Genomic DNA, 18006 nt, shown 5'->3' on the forward strand with positions numbered 1-18006 from the left:
ATAGAATGGGAATTCCATTGGGAATGTTGGCTAAGACCCGGGTCCTAGTTATCTTAAAGATGTGATGTAAAGCATGGAAGCAGTAGTAGGTAGGAAACGAAGTTCCAGGTTCCACTTTTTGCAGCACATGCATACAGATAATACACGTAAAACTACAAACACACACACACACACACACACACACACACACACACACACACACACGTAACACAGAAACAAACATATTTGTATAAATTGCAGTACAAAAGGGTTTTATTGGCATGACAGATGAAATTCCAGGAGAACATTTAACGTAACTGCTGACTTTACTTTTACAAACTCTCTTGCAGAGATGTTGGATTGCACATCTTCATAGCACTATCACAGCAAGTGCCTAGCAATTCACCAGCTGGCTATGTTGCCTGTTTTTCTTAAGTAATCTGTACCGATTCATTTACTGAAAGTGTCATCTCAAGACAGGGTCTTGGAACTGTGCCCAGTGTGAACACTGAAAGGGTACAGTCTTCTGCAAGCGAAAAGGATGTAGGATGGAAGAAATAGCGGTTAAAACATTATTTTAGACAGGATACACAAATGGGTCACATTGCCCAATTTATTGCTGTTGCTTTTTCTCCTGACGACCACTGCGTGCTAATCAAGTGCTGTCCTTTTAAGAAAAACGATCTTTGAATGTAAAATGCCCTAAATTTCTAGCATGTGTCAAAAATGAGAAAAGTAGAGGGGGACAGGAGTTTTTATAGCGTAGGCATATATAATAATAATTTATGTAATTAAATGCTTTCTTTTTTTCGTGATAAAAAGCAGCATGAGACAAATGACAACAGACTGCTTATTATGATGGCTTTGGAGTTCTTGTTTTGAACCGAAAAAACAAAGTCTGCACAAATCATCAGTCACACAGGAACCTGGAATGCAAAAGAGAAGCGGCAAAGGAGTTTGAGACAAGAAATAAACCAAACTACCCAATACTATGGGCAATTGAAATATTTAATGCAGTTTATAACTGAAAGAAACTGGGGAGTATTCCCAATTCTTCCCATTATTGCCACATTCCATTCACTTTTCAGAAAGTGAACTTTTTTTCTTTTTTGCCTTGAAAACACATGTATATTATTAGCTTTAAGCCAGTGCTGTACAGAATTGTGCAACCCAATGTATGAAATAGAACACAGGAAACTTCAGTATATATAAAGGTTATCATCCATATCCAATGATCCTGTTCTACAGGCAGTAGGGATATTACACACAGAATAGCATTTTAAGGTAACCCCCTGTAGGATCCCGGTATACACAGGAAACAAAAGCAGATCCACTGCTTAGTTTTTCACATAGGATCCTGTTGCATGGGAATCCCACTGCATACTAGCAGAGTGGAACTCCAGGGAGTCTCTGATTGTAAGTGATGAGTAAACAGCAAATGACACACTGACTTTGCTGTACAGATAGTCAATCCTTCTGAATTTGCTAACTGCATCTTAATGCAATGGAGAACACATCTCTCCACCAAGACATCACATGTGGTACTAGCTCTTTTGTACACAGATATCTCTGGATGAAGTCTCTCATTCATATATATATATATATATATATATATATATATATAGTGTGTGTGTGTGCCTATGCATGTATTATTTACACTCTTTGTAGTGATACCCCTGAATATAATTAAACAATAAAACGTTTTCAGATTAGAAAATCATCTGTGAAGCTCTCTCACTTTCTAAAGTTCAATTTAATATAATCTAATATTTTTCCCCATTATAAACAGCTTATTTACACAGAAATTAAACTGTGGTCCCATAGATACAACCGAGAAAACATATTTAAAAATTATTTACACTCGTAAATAAATTTGTTCTCCAAAGGTAGCTAAGATTACGCAAAGGCCGAAGGGGGGAGGGGGGATGAATGGCAGACTGGTAGATTTATTCGCATTTCTCAAGTTGTATTTTTGTGTGCATGTTCCAAATTTCTTCTTTCGAGTCCTTGACTGCCTCTATTTGCCTTGTATTGCTGCTGCTGCTGCTGCTTCATTTAGTGTTCTGAGAAGACTGGCTGACTTTATTTCTGGGCACGGGAAGAAAAGATTTCACTCTGGAAACACCGCTCTTGAAAGATTCAGTTTTTGACTTCGTGTTGCTGCATTGCACAGTTGGACCGCTGCTGAGAGGACACACCCCAGAATTCCCATCCTGCCGACAGAACAGCATTATATATCATCAGTGATTTCACTCCTGACCGAAGCAAAAAGAATAAAGAACAAAAGGCAAAAATTGTCTGGGATCAAGAACCCTGAACTTACACCAAACTTCTGCTGCCAGCAGTTACAGATACACTGAGGGGGTGAATGCACTGTGCTGACTATCGCAGCAGCTCTGCTTTATGGTATGCAAGCCATGTCTTTGGATTCCTCACCGGCCTTCCTCTGTTATTGTGTAGGGTGACCCTAGGCATTTTTACTTCGAAGTGAGGCCCTGTGTGTTCCATGGGGCGGACTTCCTAACAAGTACAGTTGTACCTTGGAAGTCGAACGGAATCCGTTCAGGAAGTCCGTCTGACTTCCAAAATGGTTTGGAAACCAAGGCATGGCTTCCGATTGGCTGCAGGAAGCTCCTGCAGCCAATTGGGAGGTGCGACGGACGTTTGGGTTCCAAAGAACCTGAAGGAACGTCTCCACCCCCATCGTTCAGCCCGGACACTGAGATCGAGCGCCGAGGGCCTTCTGGCAGTTCCCTCATTGCGAGAAGCGAGGTTACAGGGAACCAGGCAGAGGGCCTTCTCGGTGGTGGCGCCTGCCCTGTGGAACGCCCTCCCTTCAGATGTGAAGGAAATAAGCAGCTATCCTATCTTTAAAAGACATCTGAAGGCAGCCCTGTTCAGGGAAGTTTTTAATATTTAAAATGCAGTATTGTTTTTAACACTCGATTGGGAGCCTCCTGGAGTGGCTGGGGAAACTCAGCCAAATGGGCGGGGTATAAATAATAATAATAATAATTATTATTAAAGAACGTTCACAAACCGGAACAATCACTTCCGGGTTTGCGGCGTTTGGCACCCAAAACATTCGACTCACAAGTTGTTCGAGATCCAAGGTACAACTGTATGTTCGGAATTTAAGAGGAGCCCTCCTGATTGGTCCATTTAGTCCACCATATTGTTTCCCCATAAAACTCTCCTGTTGCTGCTCCATAGCAGTGGCATACTGGCTCTGAACCAGAGGATTCTTCTAGCCATCAGAGGGAGAAAGGAGGGCCTTCCTCAGTTTAACACGCCCGGGTTACATCCATATGAGGCTAGTGTGACATGCTCAACATGGGCCTGGCATAAGAAACTGTTTGGAAACATCAACTGCTGCAGCTAACATTTTAGAACATGGGTAGGCAAACTAAGGCCCGGGGGCCGGATCTGGTCCAATCGCCTTCTAAATCCAGCCCACGGATGATCCGGGAATCAGCGTGCTTTTACATGAGTAGAATGTGTGCTTTTATTTAAAATGCACCTCTGGATTAATTGTGGGGCATAGGAATATGTTCATTATTATTTTTCAAAATATACTCCGGCCCCCCACAGGGTCTGAGGGACCCTGCTGAAAAAGTTTGCTGACCCCTGATTTAGAATGTGTAATACCTGATTGCGTTGTTACCAAATTGTTCCCGGGCTTAATTTGAAGTGCTAGTCTTGATTAAATGGTTTGGGACCACAGCATTTCCAGGACAGGGTCAGTCCAAGACATTTTGGCACCTGAGGTGAACCACAGAATGCTCCTCCCGCCTCCCCGCTGCTGTAATGTGAAACATGAAGGTGCAGGGAAACTTTAAGGCATGAGACACGTTGGGCTACCTATTATGCACTGAGTTACAGCTCCCTGAGTAAGAAATAGCACCATTTTACAGCGCTACTTGAGTTTATTTAGCTAGTCAGAATAATCATTTGCTCCGCTGTTAATTTTGCACAGCCAAAAGTGTGTCGAAACTGCAGGAAATTGTGCTCGATTTGTAAATAAAATTGACAACGAAATATTTCTCCTTCACGATGAATCACTCTGTACACAAAACTCGACCCACCTCCTTTGTTTCCCCACTTTCCCTTTTCAAAATATATACCGGCTCCTACCACTTTATGTATGAAAACATCCCAGAAAATTTCCACCGTCCAACTGTTGAGAAAGCAAACGTTTTGCATATTAAATTGTTTCCTGTGTAGAGGCTTATGCTAGATTATTTTCCTCGGGCCTCAAAACGGTATGGCTGGTGGCATTTGCAGTGTGTATTTTTGGATGAAAAGAAGAGAGCCTGTGATTACAGAAGGCAGCTGCCTACATGCCTTTTAAGACTAAATAGATTCTATGCCCACCACCATATCTGGACGTTTTTTTCTATTCCTACAATATCCCTGTTTCTATTTTTAAATGCATGTCTTGTCTTCTCCTATTTTCTGCTTCCCTCCCTTCCCCCACCGCATCTTACAATTCCAGAAGCTACACCAAGCAGCAAGAAGAAAGAGCCGTAGGCATCTCTGGGTACAGCCTCCTGCTCTTTCTGCAAGCCTGGTGGGTTCTCATCTGGATAACATAAAACCCGCTGATAAATGCATGACCTCTGTAGAGGAGACCGAAACCATCTAAATGCTGCAGAGATTTTTATGCACACTTCTGGCCAAAGTAAAATCTATCTTCCATTCCCCTCCCCCCAAATGGGGGAAAACAATGCTCAAGGTGTGGATACAGGGAAGGCAGGGGACAACATCTCACCATATTTCATACAAGGGACCCTAAGGGTCATCTAGTCCAACCCCCTGCAATGCTGGAACCATAGCTGTCAACTTTCCACTTTTCTTGCGAGGAATCCTATTTGGAATAAGGGAATTTCCCTTAAAAAATGGGAAACGTTGACAGCTATGGCCAGAACATGCAGCTGTCCTGTACGGGAATCGAACCTGCAACCTTGGCGTTATCAGCACCATGCTCTGACCAACTATTCTTTTTTCACTTCAGTACTACCTTTTATCTAAATCAGTAAAAATCTCTACTGCAGTAGTTATATATTTGCCACAAACCATATTATAATGAGACAATTTAACAAATGTAAGTTGGAAGGCTGATCTGTATATAATACACACCCTGTTTGTTCCCTGCTACACGTTTGCTTCTTATAACCAGCATCTGCTGGCAACTATACCACAAAGATGGAACTGATCAAGCCATGGCGCTCATTTGATGCCATTTTTCACTCATGAATTCATTGAAATATACTTGCCACTGGAAATGAGCCCCCTCCCTCAAATTGAGTTTCAAAGGAAAGAAATAAGAAATGTTGTCTTTTTCTGACTTAATCAAGGTGCGTGGGGCCATATATATAGCAAGCTTCAACTTTCCAAGCGTTGTGGAGGCACCTAAATTTTTTTTTATATATACATTCCCCATCAGTGACTGACTGAATCAGTAGGGTCCAATAAAACTGTGCCGACCTAAATGTGCCGACCTAAAGGCACATATATGCATATGTGTATTATGATTATTTTTAAACTGAATTGCAAACATTGTTTTGAACACACGTACAGTGGTACCTCGGGTTAAGTACATAATTCGTTCTGAAGCACCACTTTAGCTAATGGGGCCTCCTGCTGCCACCGCGCCGCTGGAGCACAATTTCTGTTCTCATCCTGAAGCAAAGTTCTTAATCCGAGGTACTATTTCTGGGTTAGTGGAGTCTGTAACCTGAAGCATATGTAACCCGAGGTACCACTGTATAGAGCTAGTTGGAAGGGCCTTTGGAGATCATCCACCCCACACCCTTGCTCAGTGCAGGATCTGCAGTGCAGATGTAGCTACAGCTTTGTGGACAGACCATAATGTTGGAAGGGATCGCAAGGGTCATCTAGTCCACCCCAATGCAGGAACCTTTCGCCCAATGTGGGGCATGAAGCCACAACCCTGAGGTGAAGAGTCTCATGCTCTACTGTCGTTTGGTCTGCTTAAATATCTAACCCCCCACTTCTCCAGGTAGCTGCCACTTTCCTACTGAGAGAAAGCATACGGGCTGATGTACAAACTCATCACAAGTGATGTTCCCAGACAGGCCTCCATGTGATTATCTTTGTGTACATTCTGAGATGCTTTGCAGACCTTCTTCCCTTTTTCCCATTTCACATGATAAGAAGGCAACGGCCTCTTACAACTCAGAGGAAGAGAAAAATAATCCTTTAAAGCAACTGAACATTTCTAATTGTCACTTCCAAGCAACCCTCCCCCCTGGGTACCATTTTAGTCAGCCACTACCTCTGTGTTTTTGAGTTTCCATGGTAACGACAACCATCTGGAGGGTTCATGGTCTGTGGGCCCGGTCATGAATGGCTGAAGCCAAATGGTCTCTCATCCTATTGCTGGCTAGTCTGAGTTTCTCAATTATTTTTCCTCAGAGTGGGCTGTGTTTTGTGTAGGTGTCACAAAACTTTTTTTTTTTAAGAAAAAAAATCTTCTAGGGCATGGGGCTCATTTAAAATGCCAGAGAAAGTACTTCCTTTTGATTATTATACCACTGAAAGGCAAGTCACGAATCGGTATGGGATAGCAACACACAAACAAGTACACACAATCCCCAGTGCTAAAGGCACATAGCAATATGGGTCGAGGGAGGTTTCACTCGTGTTAATAGCTCAGCAATTCACTCAGCCCACCCACCAATTCAACACAGCCCACCCGCTCCCTAGGCCTCTGTTCATATCCTTCTGAAAATGTGGCAATGGGGGAGAAGTCAAAAAGATTTATACAGTGCTGTGTTGCGCTCTTCCAATTTTTCTGTCTGCATGAGCATTCCAGGTTGACAGAGAGGTTGATTCCCGCTCTCCCTGCCCTGTGTGCTGTTCTGGGGGTTTTATGACCACTTACCCCAAGCCAATTGGGTAGTGCATGGGGCAGTGTAGAGATGGATTTAAGCACCATGGTGCAAATGGAAGTCCTTGCAAGGGGCTTCCCCTGATGATGTAAATCCCAACCCCCAATAACATGCAAGTACAGTTGTATCTTCATTTTGGAACAGCTTAATTCCTGAATGTTTTGGTTCCCGAACACCACAAACCCAGAAGTGACTGTTCCGGTTTGTGAATTTTTTTTGGAAGCCAAACATCCGGCGGGGCTTCTGCGGCTTCTGATTGGCTGCAGGAGCTTTCTGCAGCCAATCAGAAGAAGAAGAAGAAGAAGAGTTTGGATTTGATATCCCGCCTTTCACTCCCCTTCAGGAGTCTCAAAGCGGCTAACATTCTCCTTTCCCTTCCTCCCCCACAACAAACACTCTGTGAGGTGAGTGGGGCTGAGAGACTTCAGAGAAGCGTGACTAGCCCAAGGTCACCCAGCAGCTGCATGTGGAGGAGCGGAGACTCAAACCCGGTTCCCCAGATTACGAGACTACCGCTCTTAACCACTACACCACACTGGCTCTCAGAATCAGAAGCTGCACTGTGGTTTCTGAACGTTTTGGAAGTTGAACGGATTTCTGGAACGGATTCTGTTCGACTTCCAAGGTACAGCTGTACAAGAATAGATTTAAAAATATCAGTCATATGACCACTTCCGCTGTAATCTGATATGGTATAGTCCAGACACAATTTCCCGCCTGGCCCCCTCAGCGTGAACCAGGCCTCCAAGATGGTCTCTTATGGCACTCCCCTTTTGCTATAAGTAATAATAATAATTTTATTATTTATACTCTGCCGACCTGGCTGGGTACGTCTTTTTTATTCTGCCACTAAATGGTAGCCCTTTGTACTTTACTGTGGGGAAATCTTCCATTAGACCGACTGAGCAATTTCCCCCTAAGAATTCTTGTTCAGATAAAACAGGCACACACTGTCTGTATGTTCAGGAAGCGACGGAAGACATTTTTGTTTAAACACGCTTTTCCAGCTGAAGGAAAAGGTTGTATAAACCTATCTTTTGTCGGGTTTCCGTACAGCAAGCTGTGTTACGGCATGTTTGCGAATCGCCTTGAGACTTGTGTGAAATAATATTCATAAATTAGGAAAATAAAACAACTAAATATGCTCTTTCAATGCCCACAACCTGGTTGCCAGACGTTTAAGAAACTTTGCCCCTCATCCATGGTACTGAGCATCAATTGGCTGGGAAACCACGAAGATTTTCAAATTGTGCAGCAGGGGAGTAAGCAACAATCTTTTGGGGTTTTCCATGGTGTATCGTTGATAGCTTACCACTTCTGCTTGTGCACTGTAGGAGAACAACAGTATGAACCTGTACACAGAAGAAAGCCCAACTGGCTTCCACGGTTCTTAAATAAGTAAATATGGGATTGCAACCTAAAACACTTAACTGGAGACACCACATCCGACTGGGGCAAGGATCTATTCTCGCTGGGTCCTTTGGGCGACACATCCCATTTGCAGGGCTCAATTTTTAATTTTTCTCCTTACTTCGGAGGATGTTTATATAAATGAAGCAAGAGACTTTGAAATCCTGTGCACACTGGAAGTTCTTCATAAATGATAAATAGCCACAGTAAAAAGTATAATTCTATCAAGCTGCACAGCAGAGAGAGAGAGGGGTGAAGCAAGGCTGTTGCCTCCGTTGAGATGCCAGCTGCCTTTGGTTCTCCCTAGCAGCAGCCATTTCATTAGGCTTCTGAAACTATTCTCATCCCACATGGTCATTGTAATAACTGTCTGAGCTTGCCATTCTCCTCCTCCTCCCTCACCATCCCCTTTTCCAAGTGTGTGGTGTTTTTAGATTATCATCCTGAAGGCAAGGGCTATCTTCTCTCTGATCTTGTAAACTGCTCTGGGAGCCTTTTTGGCCAAAGAGCAGGGCAAAAATGCTTTAAATAAATGCATAAGTATGCATTCACTATTTCTGTAAATGACCAGGTAGCTCAACAAAAATAAAACTCTAACGCGAATGCAAAAGCAAAATTGAATTTCTGGACAATGGAGTTGTCAAACACAACACCTCTTCTGATTTTTGTTTTCAAAAATCTAAAATATTTTAACATCTTCCCATGGCAACCAGTGGTCCATAGGATGATGTCTAGCCTGCATATCTGCTTCATTCTCTCTCTCCCCCACACCTTTGTGCTCATATTTCATGCGCATCAGTCTCTCTTGCCCATCTTGTGCCTGTCTCTGTCGTTCTCTGCCTTCTCTCATGGTGAAACTTCACTTCCACAAGGACAACACAATATAAAGAGCCTTGGCAACCATGCAGTGATACAAAGACATCCTTATGCCACGTTATCACAACTCGTCACAAACCTGCTGTGATGCTGAAGTTTTGGCCTTTATGACGTTTGCTGAAAATACAGGATCCTTCTGAGAAGCATTAATCATCATCACCAGCTCATCCTTTGAATCTACTATCTGTATAAGGTTTGGTGAGGAAGGAGGGATGGAAAAAGTTAGAAGTCAAAACAGGGATATGCCTATACCCCTCGTTAAGTCTACACTAGCTTCCCATGATCAATAGACTGATAGCGACAACAGAGATAAGATTATGAAGTCAGAGGGAAATCTTATACATATACAAAAACTGATATATGTTTTTAAGCAATGCTCTGTGTATTATTGTTAATCTGCTTTGGTAAACCTCTTAAAGCTTGGTAATACACCCTGTAAACATATTATAAAGGTTTTCAGAGTTGAAAAGAGTGTTGCCAAGCTGCAGTCTATACACTATGTCTTCTGTGATTACATACAACTTATGCAGCACCATGGTACATCCAATAATGTCTACAGGACACCAACTGGACTTTATTGGAGGCGGCAAGGGAACTTTCCATATGATGATGGAACTTCTACATAATGAGTTACTCCACTATGAAATAGCGGTCTATAAATATTTGTACAAATAAATAAGGGCATGTACCAAAAACTTCATGGAAAACGTGAGTTTCAAGGAGAGAGTTAAAATGGAAGAGAGAGGCAACAACCTGCAGCCATTTTTGAAAACCAGTTTCAGACATAAGGGGCAGGGTGAGAAAGGGAAAGGGAAGGAGATGTTCAGACAGATGATGGACCTGAACACCGGCAGGAGTATTGGAATGCAAAGGTGGCCAGGATAAGAGGATGCAAAGCCACAAGGAATTTTGAAAGTAGAGATGAGGATTTTGTGATGGATCCCAGGCTGAAAGACGGTGTAGGAATTAAGGACAGCTGTCAGGTGGTCTGAGCAATAAAACAGATGACTTGTTTGGTGGTAGAGCATTGGTATAGGGTGGGTGTAGGAAGAGGGGGGAGAAGGTTGCAGCTTTCAGAATGGGAGATGACAAGACCACAAATCAGAATATTTGCTGACAAAGCAGAAAAGAAAGGCTGTATTTTGACAATGTCAAAACAGTTGAAAATGAAGTGACTTGGTGGCAGTGTGGAAGAGATGTGTCTATCCAGTGAGATAGGTGGTGATATTCTCAATGGACACAGAGATGCAAACCTCTAATATAGAGTATATGAGGAAAGGAAACATAGGAATGAGTTTGAGAAGGCGATGGAACATATAAGCAGCAATGTCAGAGAAGTACTTAAGAACTGAGGAATGAATGGAGGGGGATCTTGGTCTGGGATAGGGAGTCAGAATTGGGTACCAGCATATAGGCAACCAGGGACGCGGACTTATAAAAAATATTGGGGGGGCCCGGGAAAGCTCATGAATAATAAATAAGCTCATGAATATGCAAATAAAGTGGCTCCGGCCCTAAATAGGGCAAGCCACGCCCCCCAGCCAGCCGATTGGCTGGCTGAGAGGTGTGGCCAGTCGGGATTCCCCTGTTCTCGCGGGGGCTGAAACCGCCAGGAGGAAGGAAATTCCCCCCGGCAGTGCCTTGGCAGTGGCGGTGGTGCTGCGAAGCAGCGAGGCAGGAGCCCCCGCCCCCGGGGATTCCCTAATCTCGCGGGGGACGGCCGGGGCTCTCCCACTAGGGCGCGCGGCTGGCTGGCTGGCTGGCGGGGGACGGCGGCGGCGCTCTGCTGGAAGGGCGCCCGAGATTATTGGGGGGGCTGAGCCCCATGGAGTCGGCGCCTATGTAGGCAACATGAAAACCATGGGATCTGATGAAATAACCTAGGATTGGGAACAACAATATATCACGGAGACAGATTCTAATGGAAATAGGGAACAGAGAAACGAGAGAATGGTCAGGCAGGAAGAGACCCAGTTGAGGACAGAAACTAGGGCAAGAAGGGAATCTGGCAAGATGAGGACAAAGACCTTTGAATTTGGCCGTGAGGAAATCATCTGCTGAGGGCACTTTAAATAGAGAGCAGGAGAGGAGTTGGAGGAGAAAGAAGTGAGAATAAGCCATGTTGCAGACATTTTGAAACTGCTCTATTTAAATCCAGACTTATTTTTTATTTATGTAATTACCGTATTTTTTGCTCTATAAGACGCACCAGACCACAAGACACACCTAGTTTTTGGAGGAGGAGAACAAGAAAAAAAAATTCTGAATCTCAGAAGCCAGAACAGCAAGAGGGATCGCTGCAGCAACCCCTCTTGCAGTTCTGGCTTCTGTGATAGCTGTGCAGCCTGCATTCACTCCATAAGACGCACACACATTTCCCCTTACTTTTTAGGAGGGAAATAGTGAGTCTTATAGAGCAAAAAATACGGTATAAGCATTTTAAAATTTTGAAATGGAATAAATAAATGAAAAGTAGGAGTAAGCAGTCGACTGAAGGAATTTGGAGACAACACCGGGTAGAAACAGAAAAGGAAGGCACTTAGAAAGATGGATGAGTCTATGAATGTTTTCCTGAGAACGGGAGAAAATTGTGACGTGTTGGAATGAAGCATGGATGGAACCAGAGGAAATGGACAAGCTGATTACATTGTGAAGAGATGTAGACTGCAGTTACCTTGCTTATGTCAGATTCTGATTTGCTTAAACATATGCTCTGAAGCTCCTGCACAAGGTCTACTTCATCATCAGAACCAACCGATAGCCTCTGCTCCAGGTTTAACACACTTAGTGGGTCATCTTCTAGACGTCTAGGAAAACAAAACAAAAGCCAATTTAATTTATTCTACAAGCTCATTAAAAAAATCATTCTTGACACTGTTCCCTAGTAAAGGTGAGATTTTAAAATTGAGAGTTTAGGGTCTACTCAAAATATATCTGGGTTGAATATTAATTCTATGAGTGGTTTAATTAACCTTCCCTGCTACACGGGCATTTCCTTACTAATCTACAAGGGAGAAATGGCCTTTTCTAGTACAATGTGCGAGCAAGTTCACACATGCAACATTAAACGATGGCAACCATTAAACACTGCAGACAGACCTTTCGTATCATCAAACATAAATGCAAGCACAATATTTTTTTAACAGAGGCATTTCAAACATTTACATAGGATTGAGTCACAATCTGTTGAAACAACAGATAATGTATATATGTAAAGTGTTCTCCCAAAGCTGCATATCCTCTGGAGAAGTAAAACTAAACTTGACTTGAGTCTCATTCAGTTAATCTGTGCCTTTGAACATTTGCTCAACAGTATATAGAATGGACAGCAGAATTTTTAGAAACTATCACACTGGCTTAAGGACTGCCATTCTGCAAACTAAAACAGATGGGAATTCATTCCTGTGAACTATTCGAAAGCAAGTGTGTAGGCTGTTCTGTTTCGTATAAGCCAGGAACGTTATAGAATGTTCCTGAAGACCAGGCATGTGTCCAGTAGCACTCACATGCACATTGCCAGGACCAGCTCAAGACATTTTGACACCTGAGGCACCTCCCTCCCATTCAGGAAAAATGGGGTGATGGATGATCAGGAACATCAGGAACGAGGGGCAGGGGGGAGAAAGATCGACATTGGGATCTGCTGCCCTGGTGGATCCTTGCCACCTGAAGCGGTTGCCTCACCTTGCCTCATGGGTGCACCAACCCTGAACATTGCTCTCAACCACTTTTATCTTTTTAACAAAACATGTTGAGGCTACGACAACCGGTAGCAAAGAACCTGCAGTTCTTTGGCACTTGTGATTTCCAACCTTTGTGGCATTTTGGCAGGTTGTGAATTGGCAGCTTTGTGTTTGCCATCTGCACGTGGTTTGATATTTTGGCTATGGCATCCAGCCACAGTAATTTAAGTGAATATTATTGTCTACACATTCTCCCATTTCCTATGTAGTTGGGGGAGGGGAGGGCAATGATGCTCAGCTCATCTCACACGACAGGCTTACTGACCCCAGGGCAAACAATTATCTAAATTTCCTAGAAAACGGACCGGGACAAAGCCACATAAAAATGTACAGTACTGGGTTATCACAGAATTAAGTTATTTAATTTTATCATTGCCTAATAATTTTCCAGTCCCCCTCCGAAAGCAACTTACTTTTTTGTTAGAGAAGCCATTTTGTTCCCATTTTCCTGCAATATGTTCTTTGACTTGACACCTACACAAGACGAAGGATGAGAAGCATTGACACACACATACAGTCGGTGGGAGTAATCCATGAAGCACCGATGGTGCCAATCCTGCACAGTGGTACCTCGGGTTAAGAACTTAATTCATTCTGGAGGTCCGTTCTGAACCTGAAACTGTTCTTAACCTGAGGTACAACTTTAGCTAATGGGGCCTCCTGCTGCTGCCGCGCCACCGCCGCGCGATTTCTGTTCTCATCCTGAAGCAAATTTCTTAACCTGAGGTACTATTTCTGGGTTATTGGAGTCTGTAACCTGAAGCGTCTTTAACCTGAAGCGTCTGTAACCCAAGGTACCACAGTACAGTCATACCTCGGGTTACAGGCGCTTCAGGTTGCGTTTTTTTGGGTTATGCACCCGCCAAAACCCAGAAGTTCCAGAATGGGTTACTTCTGGTTTTGGAGGTCAAGCATGCACAGAAGCGCTAAATTGTGCTTTGTGCATGTGCAGATGCGCCGAATCGCAACTTGTGTGTGTGCAGACGCGCTGCTACAGGTTGCGAATGCTGCGGGTTGCGAACGTGCACCCCGCACGGATCACGTTCGCAACCCGAGCGCCCACTATATCTGTTTTAGCAGGGTTAAGGATAAGTTGCACTTCAGCAGTGGTGAGTGGATTATGCATATCGTTGGTAAACAACAACAACAACAACAACAACAACAACAACAACAACAACTCAGAAATGAAAGACCCTTGACTGAACGGTTAAAGGACAGAACATTCACATTAAACAGAATTTCCTGGCCCATCTCTGCAGTTCCTATGAGGTCCCCAGGGCCTTTCATTCCCATTAGCCATTACCTTCTGCATTCTCCTCTTTTCTACTCCAGGACTGGGCTGACAAGTGGCCTGATTTCTTACGAGGACTGGTGCTCACTTTTCTCCAAGCGATGCTTTCTCCTCTTTTCTTGGGGCAATTCTTGTAGTTTGACACCATAGAGAGGGGGAAGTTTCCTCCTTTGAAATCAGCAATGTACCGATCCAGCTCTGAAACATTGAGAACAAATAAATAATAATAATAATAAATTTTATTTATATCCCGCCCTCCCCAGCCGAAGCCGGGCTCAGGGCGGCTAACAACAATCAAATAATCCAACAATCAAATAATCCAACATTCTAAAAATTTTTCATTATAAAAATTAATTAAAATCAAAATTAATGGCAACCGTTAAGCAAAATTCTGTGCAGGTTGCCAGAGGAGGGAGTCAGGCTGCGCCCTGACCAAAGGCCTGGTGGAACAACTCTGTCTTGCAGGCCCTGCAGAAAGATGTCAGGTCCCGCAGGGCCCTAGTCTCTTGTGACAGAGTGTTCCACCAGATCGGAGCCACAGCCGAGAAAGCCCTGGCTCTAGTTGAGGCCAGCCTAACCTCTCTGAGGCCTGGGACCTTCAGGATGTTTTTATTTGCAGACCGTAGGTTCCTCTGTGGGGCATACCAGGAGAGGCGGTCCCGTAGGTACGAGGGTCCTAGGCCATACAGGGCTTTAAAGGTTTAAACCAGCACCTTAAACCTGATCCTGTACTCCACCGGGAGCCAGTGCAGCTGGTATAGCACCGGATGAATGTGATCTCGCAGCGAAGACCCCATAAGGAGTCTCGCCACGGCATTCTGCACCCGCTGGAGTTTCTGGGTCAGTCTCAAAAGCAGCCCCACGTAGAGCGAGTTACAATAATCCAGTGTGGAGGTGACCGTCGTGTGGATCACAGTGGCTAGGTCAGGACGAGAGAGATAAGGGGCCAACTGCTTAGCTTGGCAGAGATGAAAAAATGCCGTCTTTGTTATAGCTGTAATCTGCGCCTCCATAGAGAGGGAGGTATTGAAGATTACACCCAAACTCTTAATGGACAGTGCTGGCACTAATTGCACCCCCGCAAGAAATAGGAGTTGCCCCCTCAATCCCATATCATCCCGTCCCAACCAGAGGACCTTTGTCTTCGAAGGATTTAACTTCAACCGGCTCCCACGTAACCATCCAGCCACAGCTTCCAAACATCTGGTCAGTGTGTCTGGGGCCGAGTCAGGATGGCCGTCCATCAACAGATAGAGTTGGGTGTCATCGGCATACTGATGGCAACCCAGCCTAAAACTCCGGACAAGCTGGGCGAGGGGGCGCATAAAGATGTTAGAAAGCATCGGGGAGAGTATTGCACCCTGAGGCACTCCACACACCAAGGAGTGGCGCGATGACAATTCCCCCCCCAAGCGCCACCCTCTGTCCCCGACCAGAGAGAAACGAGCGCAGTCATTGAAGGACTGTGCCCTGAATCCCCACGTCAGCAAGGCGGTGGTCCAGGAGTTCGTGATCGACCATGTCGAAGGCTGCTGACAGGTCTAGAAGAATCAGCAGCCCCGACCTGCCTCGATCCAGCTGCCTGCGGAGATCATCTGTTAGGGCGACCAGAGCCGTCTCGGTCCCATGACCAGCACGGAAGCCAGACTGGAATGGATCCAGAGCCGATGTTTCATCCAGAAACCTACCAAGCTGTTCAGCAACCGCTCTCTCAATCACCTTACCCAGGAATGGAAGATTCAAAACCGGGCGGTAATTGGATAGATCTAAGGGATCTAATGATGTTTTCTTTAAGAGCGGGCGCACCACTGCCTCCTTCAGTTCCCCTGGGAATATCCCGGTGCCAAGGGACAAATTGATGATATCCCCCAGGGGGCCCCGCACCTCGTCTGGACACGCTCTAATCAGCCAAGACGGGCACTGGTCAAGAGGACAGGTGGTGGGCTTTCCAGCTCGGAGGAGTCTGTCCACATCGGCTGGGGATATCCGGTCAAAGTGGTCCAATACTGGACCCGAGGACAGTCGAGGGGCCTCCAGTTCCTTTATTGTATCCAAATTGGCAGGGAGGTCATGGCGGAGCAACAGGACCTTCTCCGCAAAAAAGCTCGTAAATGCCTCACAGCTGTGTGTCAGATTGTTATTTAAATTTGGCTGTCCTTCAAGGGACGTTAAAGACCTAATTATACTAAATAATTGCGCCGGGCGAGAGCTAGCGGATGCAATGGAGGCCGAGAAGTAAGACTTCTTAGCGGCCTTCACTGCCATCTCATAGGTTTTCATAAAAACCCTATAAGATGTTCTTGAGGCTCCGTCACGGGCACCCCGCCATACTCGCTCTAGCCGTCTGAGGTCCCGCTTCATTTTCCAAAGCTCCTCAGTAAACCAGGGAGCCCGGTTTCTGCGGGGTCGCAGAGGGCGCTTAAGTGCGATCTCATCGATGGCTGCCAGGAGCTGGGTATTCCAGCCCTCAACAAGCTCAGTCAAGGAGTCGCCAGGGGGAGCAAGGTCCCGCAAGGCTTGCCGGAATCTATCAGGGTCCATCAGCCTCTGCGGGCGAGCCCAAATCGGTTCGCCACCTAAGCAGGGTGGGGTGGGGAGTCAATCCTGGCTTTCAGAGCGTAGTGATCAGACCATGGCACCTTCATCGAAGGAGACATGATCACATCTATACCGGCACCAAAGATCAAATCCAGCGTGTGGCCTGCTTGATGTGTGGGGCCCGAAACAAACTGGGAGAGCCCTAGTGTCGCCATGGAAGACACCAGGTCCAGAGCCTGTGAGGAGGGAGTGGCATCAGCATGGATGTTGAAGTCCCCCAATACCAATAGGTTAGGGAACTCCAAGGCCCAGCCGGCCACCGCCTCCAGCAGGCGTGACAGGGTGGCTGCTGGTGTGCTAGGTGGCCGGTACACCAGCCAGACAGCCAAGCTCACCTTAGAGCCCCACACTAGGCCAACACATTCAATGCCGGGGATCGATGGCGATGGTAGAGCCCTGAAAGAACAATCTTCCCGGATTAATAATGCCACCCCTCCCCCCTGGCCCACAGTCCGTGACTGTGACTCCACGTGACTCCGTCCGTGGAGGACGGAGAAACCCGGGGGCGCCATCTCTCGCAAGGTAACAGTTTCCCCTTCGCGCACCCAGGTCTCCGTCACACAAGCCAGGTCGACCCCCTGCGAGGTAAAGAAATCTCTCAGGGTGGCTGTTTTGTTGCCTATAGACCTGGCATTGCACAACACCAGTGACGGAGGTGAGTAATCCTTGCTCACCCTACCCTCGTCCCTCGGGATGGGGCACAGATTGGAAGGGGTACAAGCATATCCGTATCTCGATCCCCTTCGCCTATAACATCTGCCCCCACCGCCATACCTCCCTCACCCCTCCACGGTAGCAATCCTAAGCCTCATACTTGCCTCCATTTACAAAATACAAAAACAAAACAAAATAAGCCGTGGTGATAATTCAAGACCTGAAATATTATAATGTGATGCCAAATGCCTTTGTCTAAAAGAGCATCAGCTGAGCTTTTTTTTTATAACCACCATGGTTTTATGGAACGGGAAGATTTGGTGTGATTGCAAGGATGAATAAAGAGGTCGAACAATGAAATATTATAGGTTTTTGAGACTTAATTGATTGGTTTTGTGGGCTCAGCAGTAAGCACTAGATCTGTTACAATCGTGGGCTACCTAATTGCTCAACCAGAAATAAATCACGGGCCCCAATGTAAAAATGAACTACCTCTGGTTTCACAAAGAAACACACAAGCAAATGAACAGGAAGCACCAGG

General features: G+C 45.3%; 1 protein-coding gene across 1 annotated transcript in view; it reads right to left on the reverse strand.

Annotated features, from left to right (window-relative positions):
- Positions 1-234: 234 nt before the first annotated feature.
- The window catches only part of CTTNBP2 (cortactin binding protein 2), a 123009-nt gene continuing 105237 nt past the window's right edge, over positions 235-18006 (reverse strand). Inside the window, 6 exon segments of the mRNA XM_081211408.1 lie at positions 235-2031; positions 2034-2192; positions 9259-9363; positions 11854-11986; positions 13336-13396; positions 14226-14411. Coding sequence (XP_081067534.1) covers positions 1939-2031; positions 2034-2192; positions 9259-9363; positions 11854-11986; positions 13336-13396; positions 14226-14411 — 737 coding nt within the window. The 3' untranslated portion in view covers positions 235-1938.

Source organism: Podarcis bocagei (genome assembly GCF_964188305.1).
Source record: "Podarcis bocagei genome assembly, chromosome: 10".
NCBI classification, from domain to species: Eukaryota; Metazoa; Chordata; class Lepidosauria; order Squamata; family Lacertidae; genus Podarcis; species Podarcis bocagei.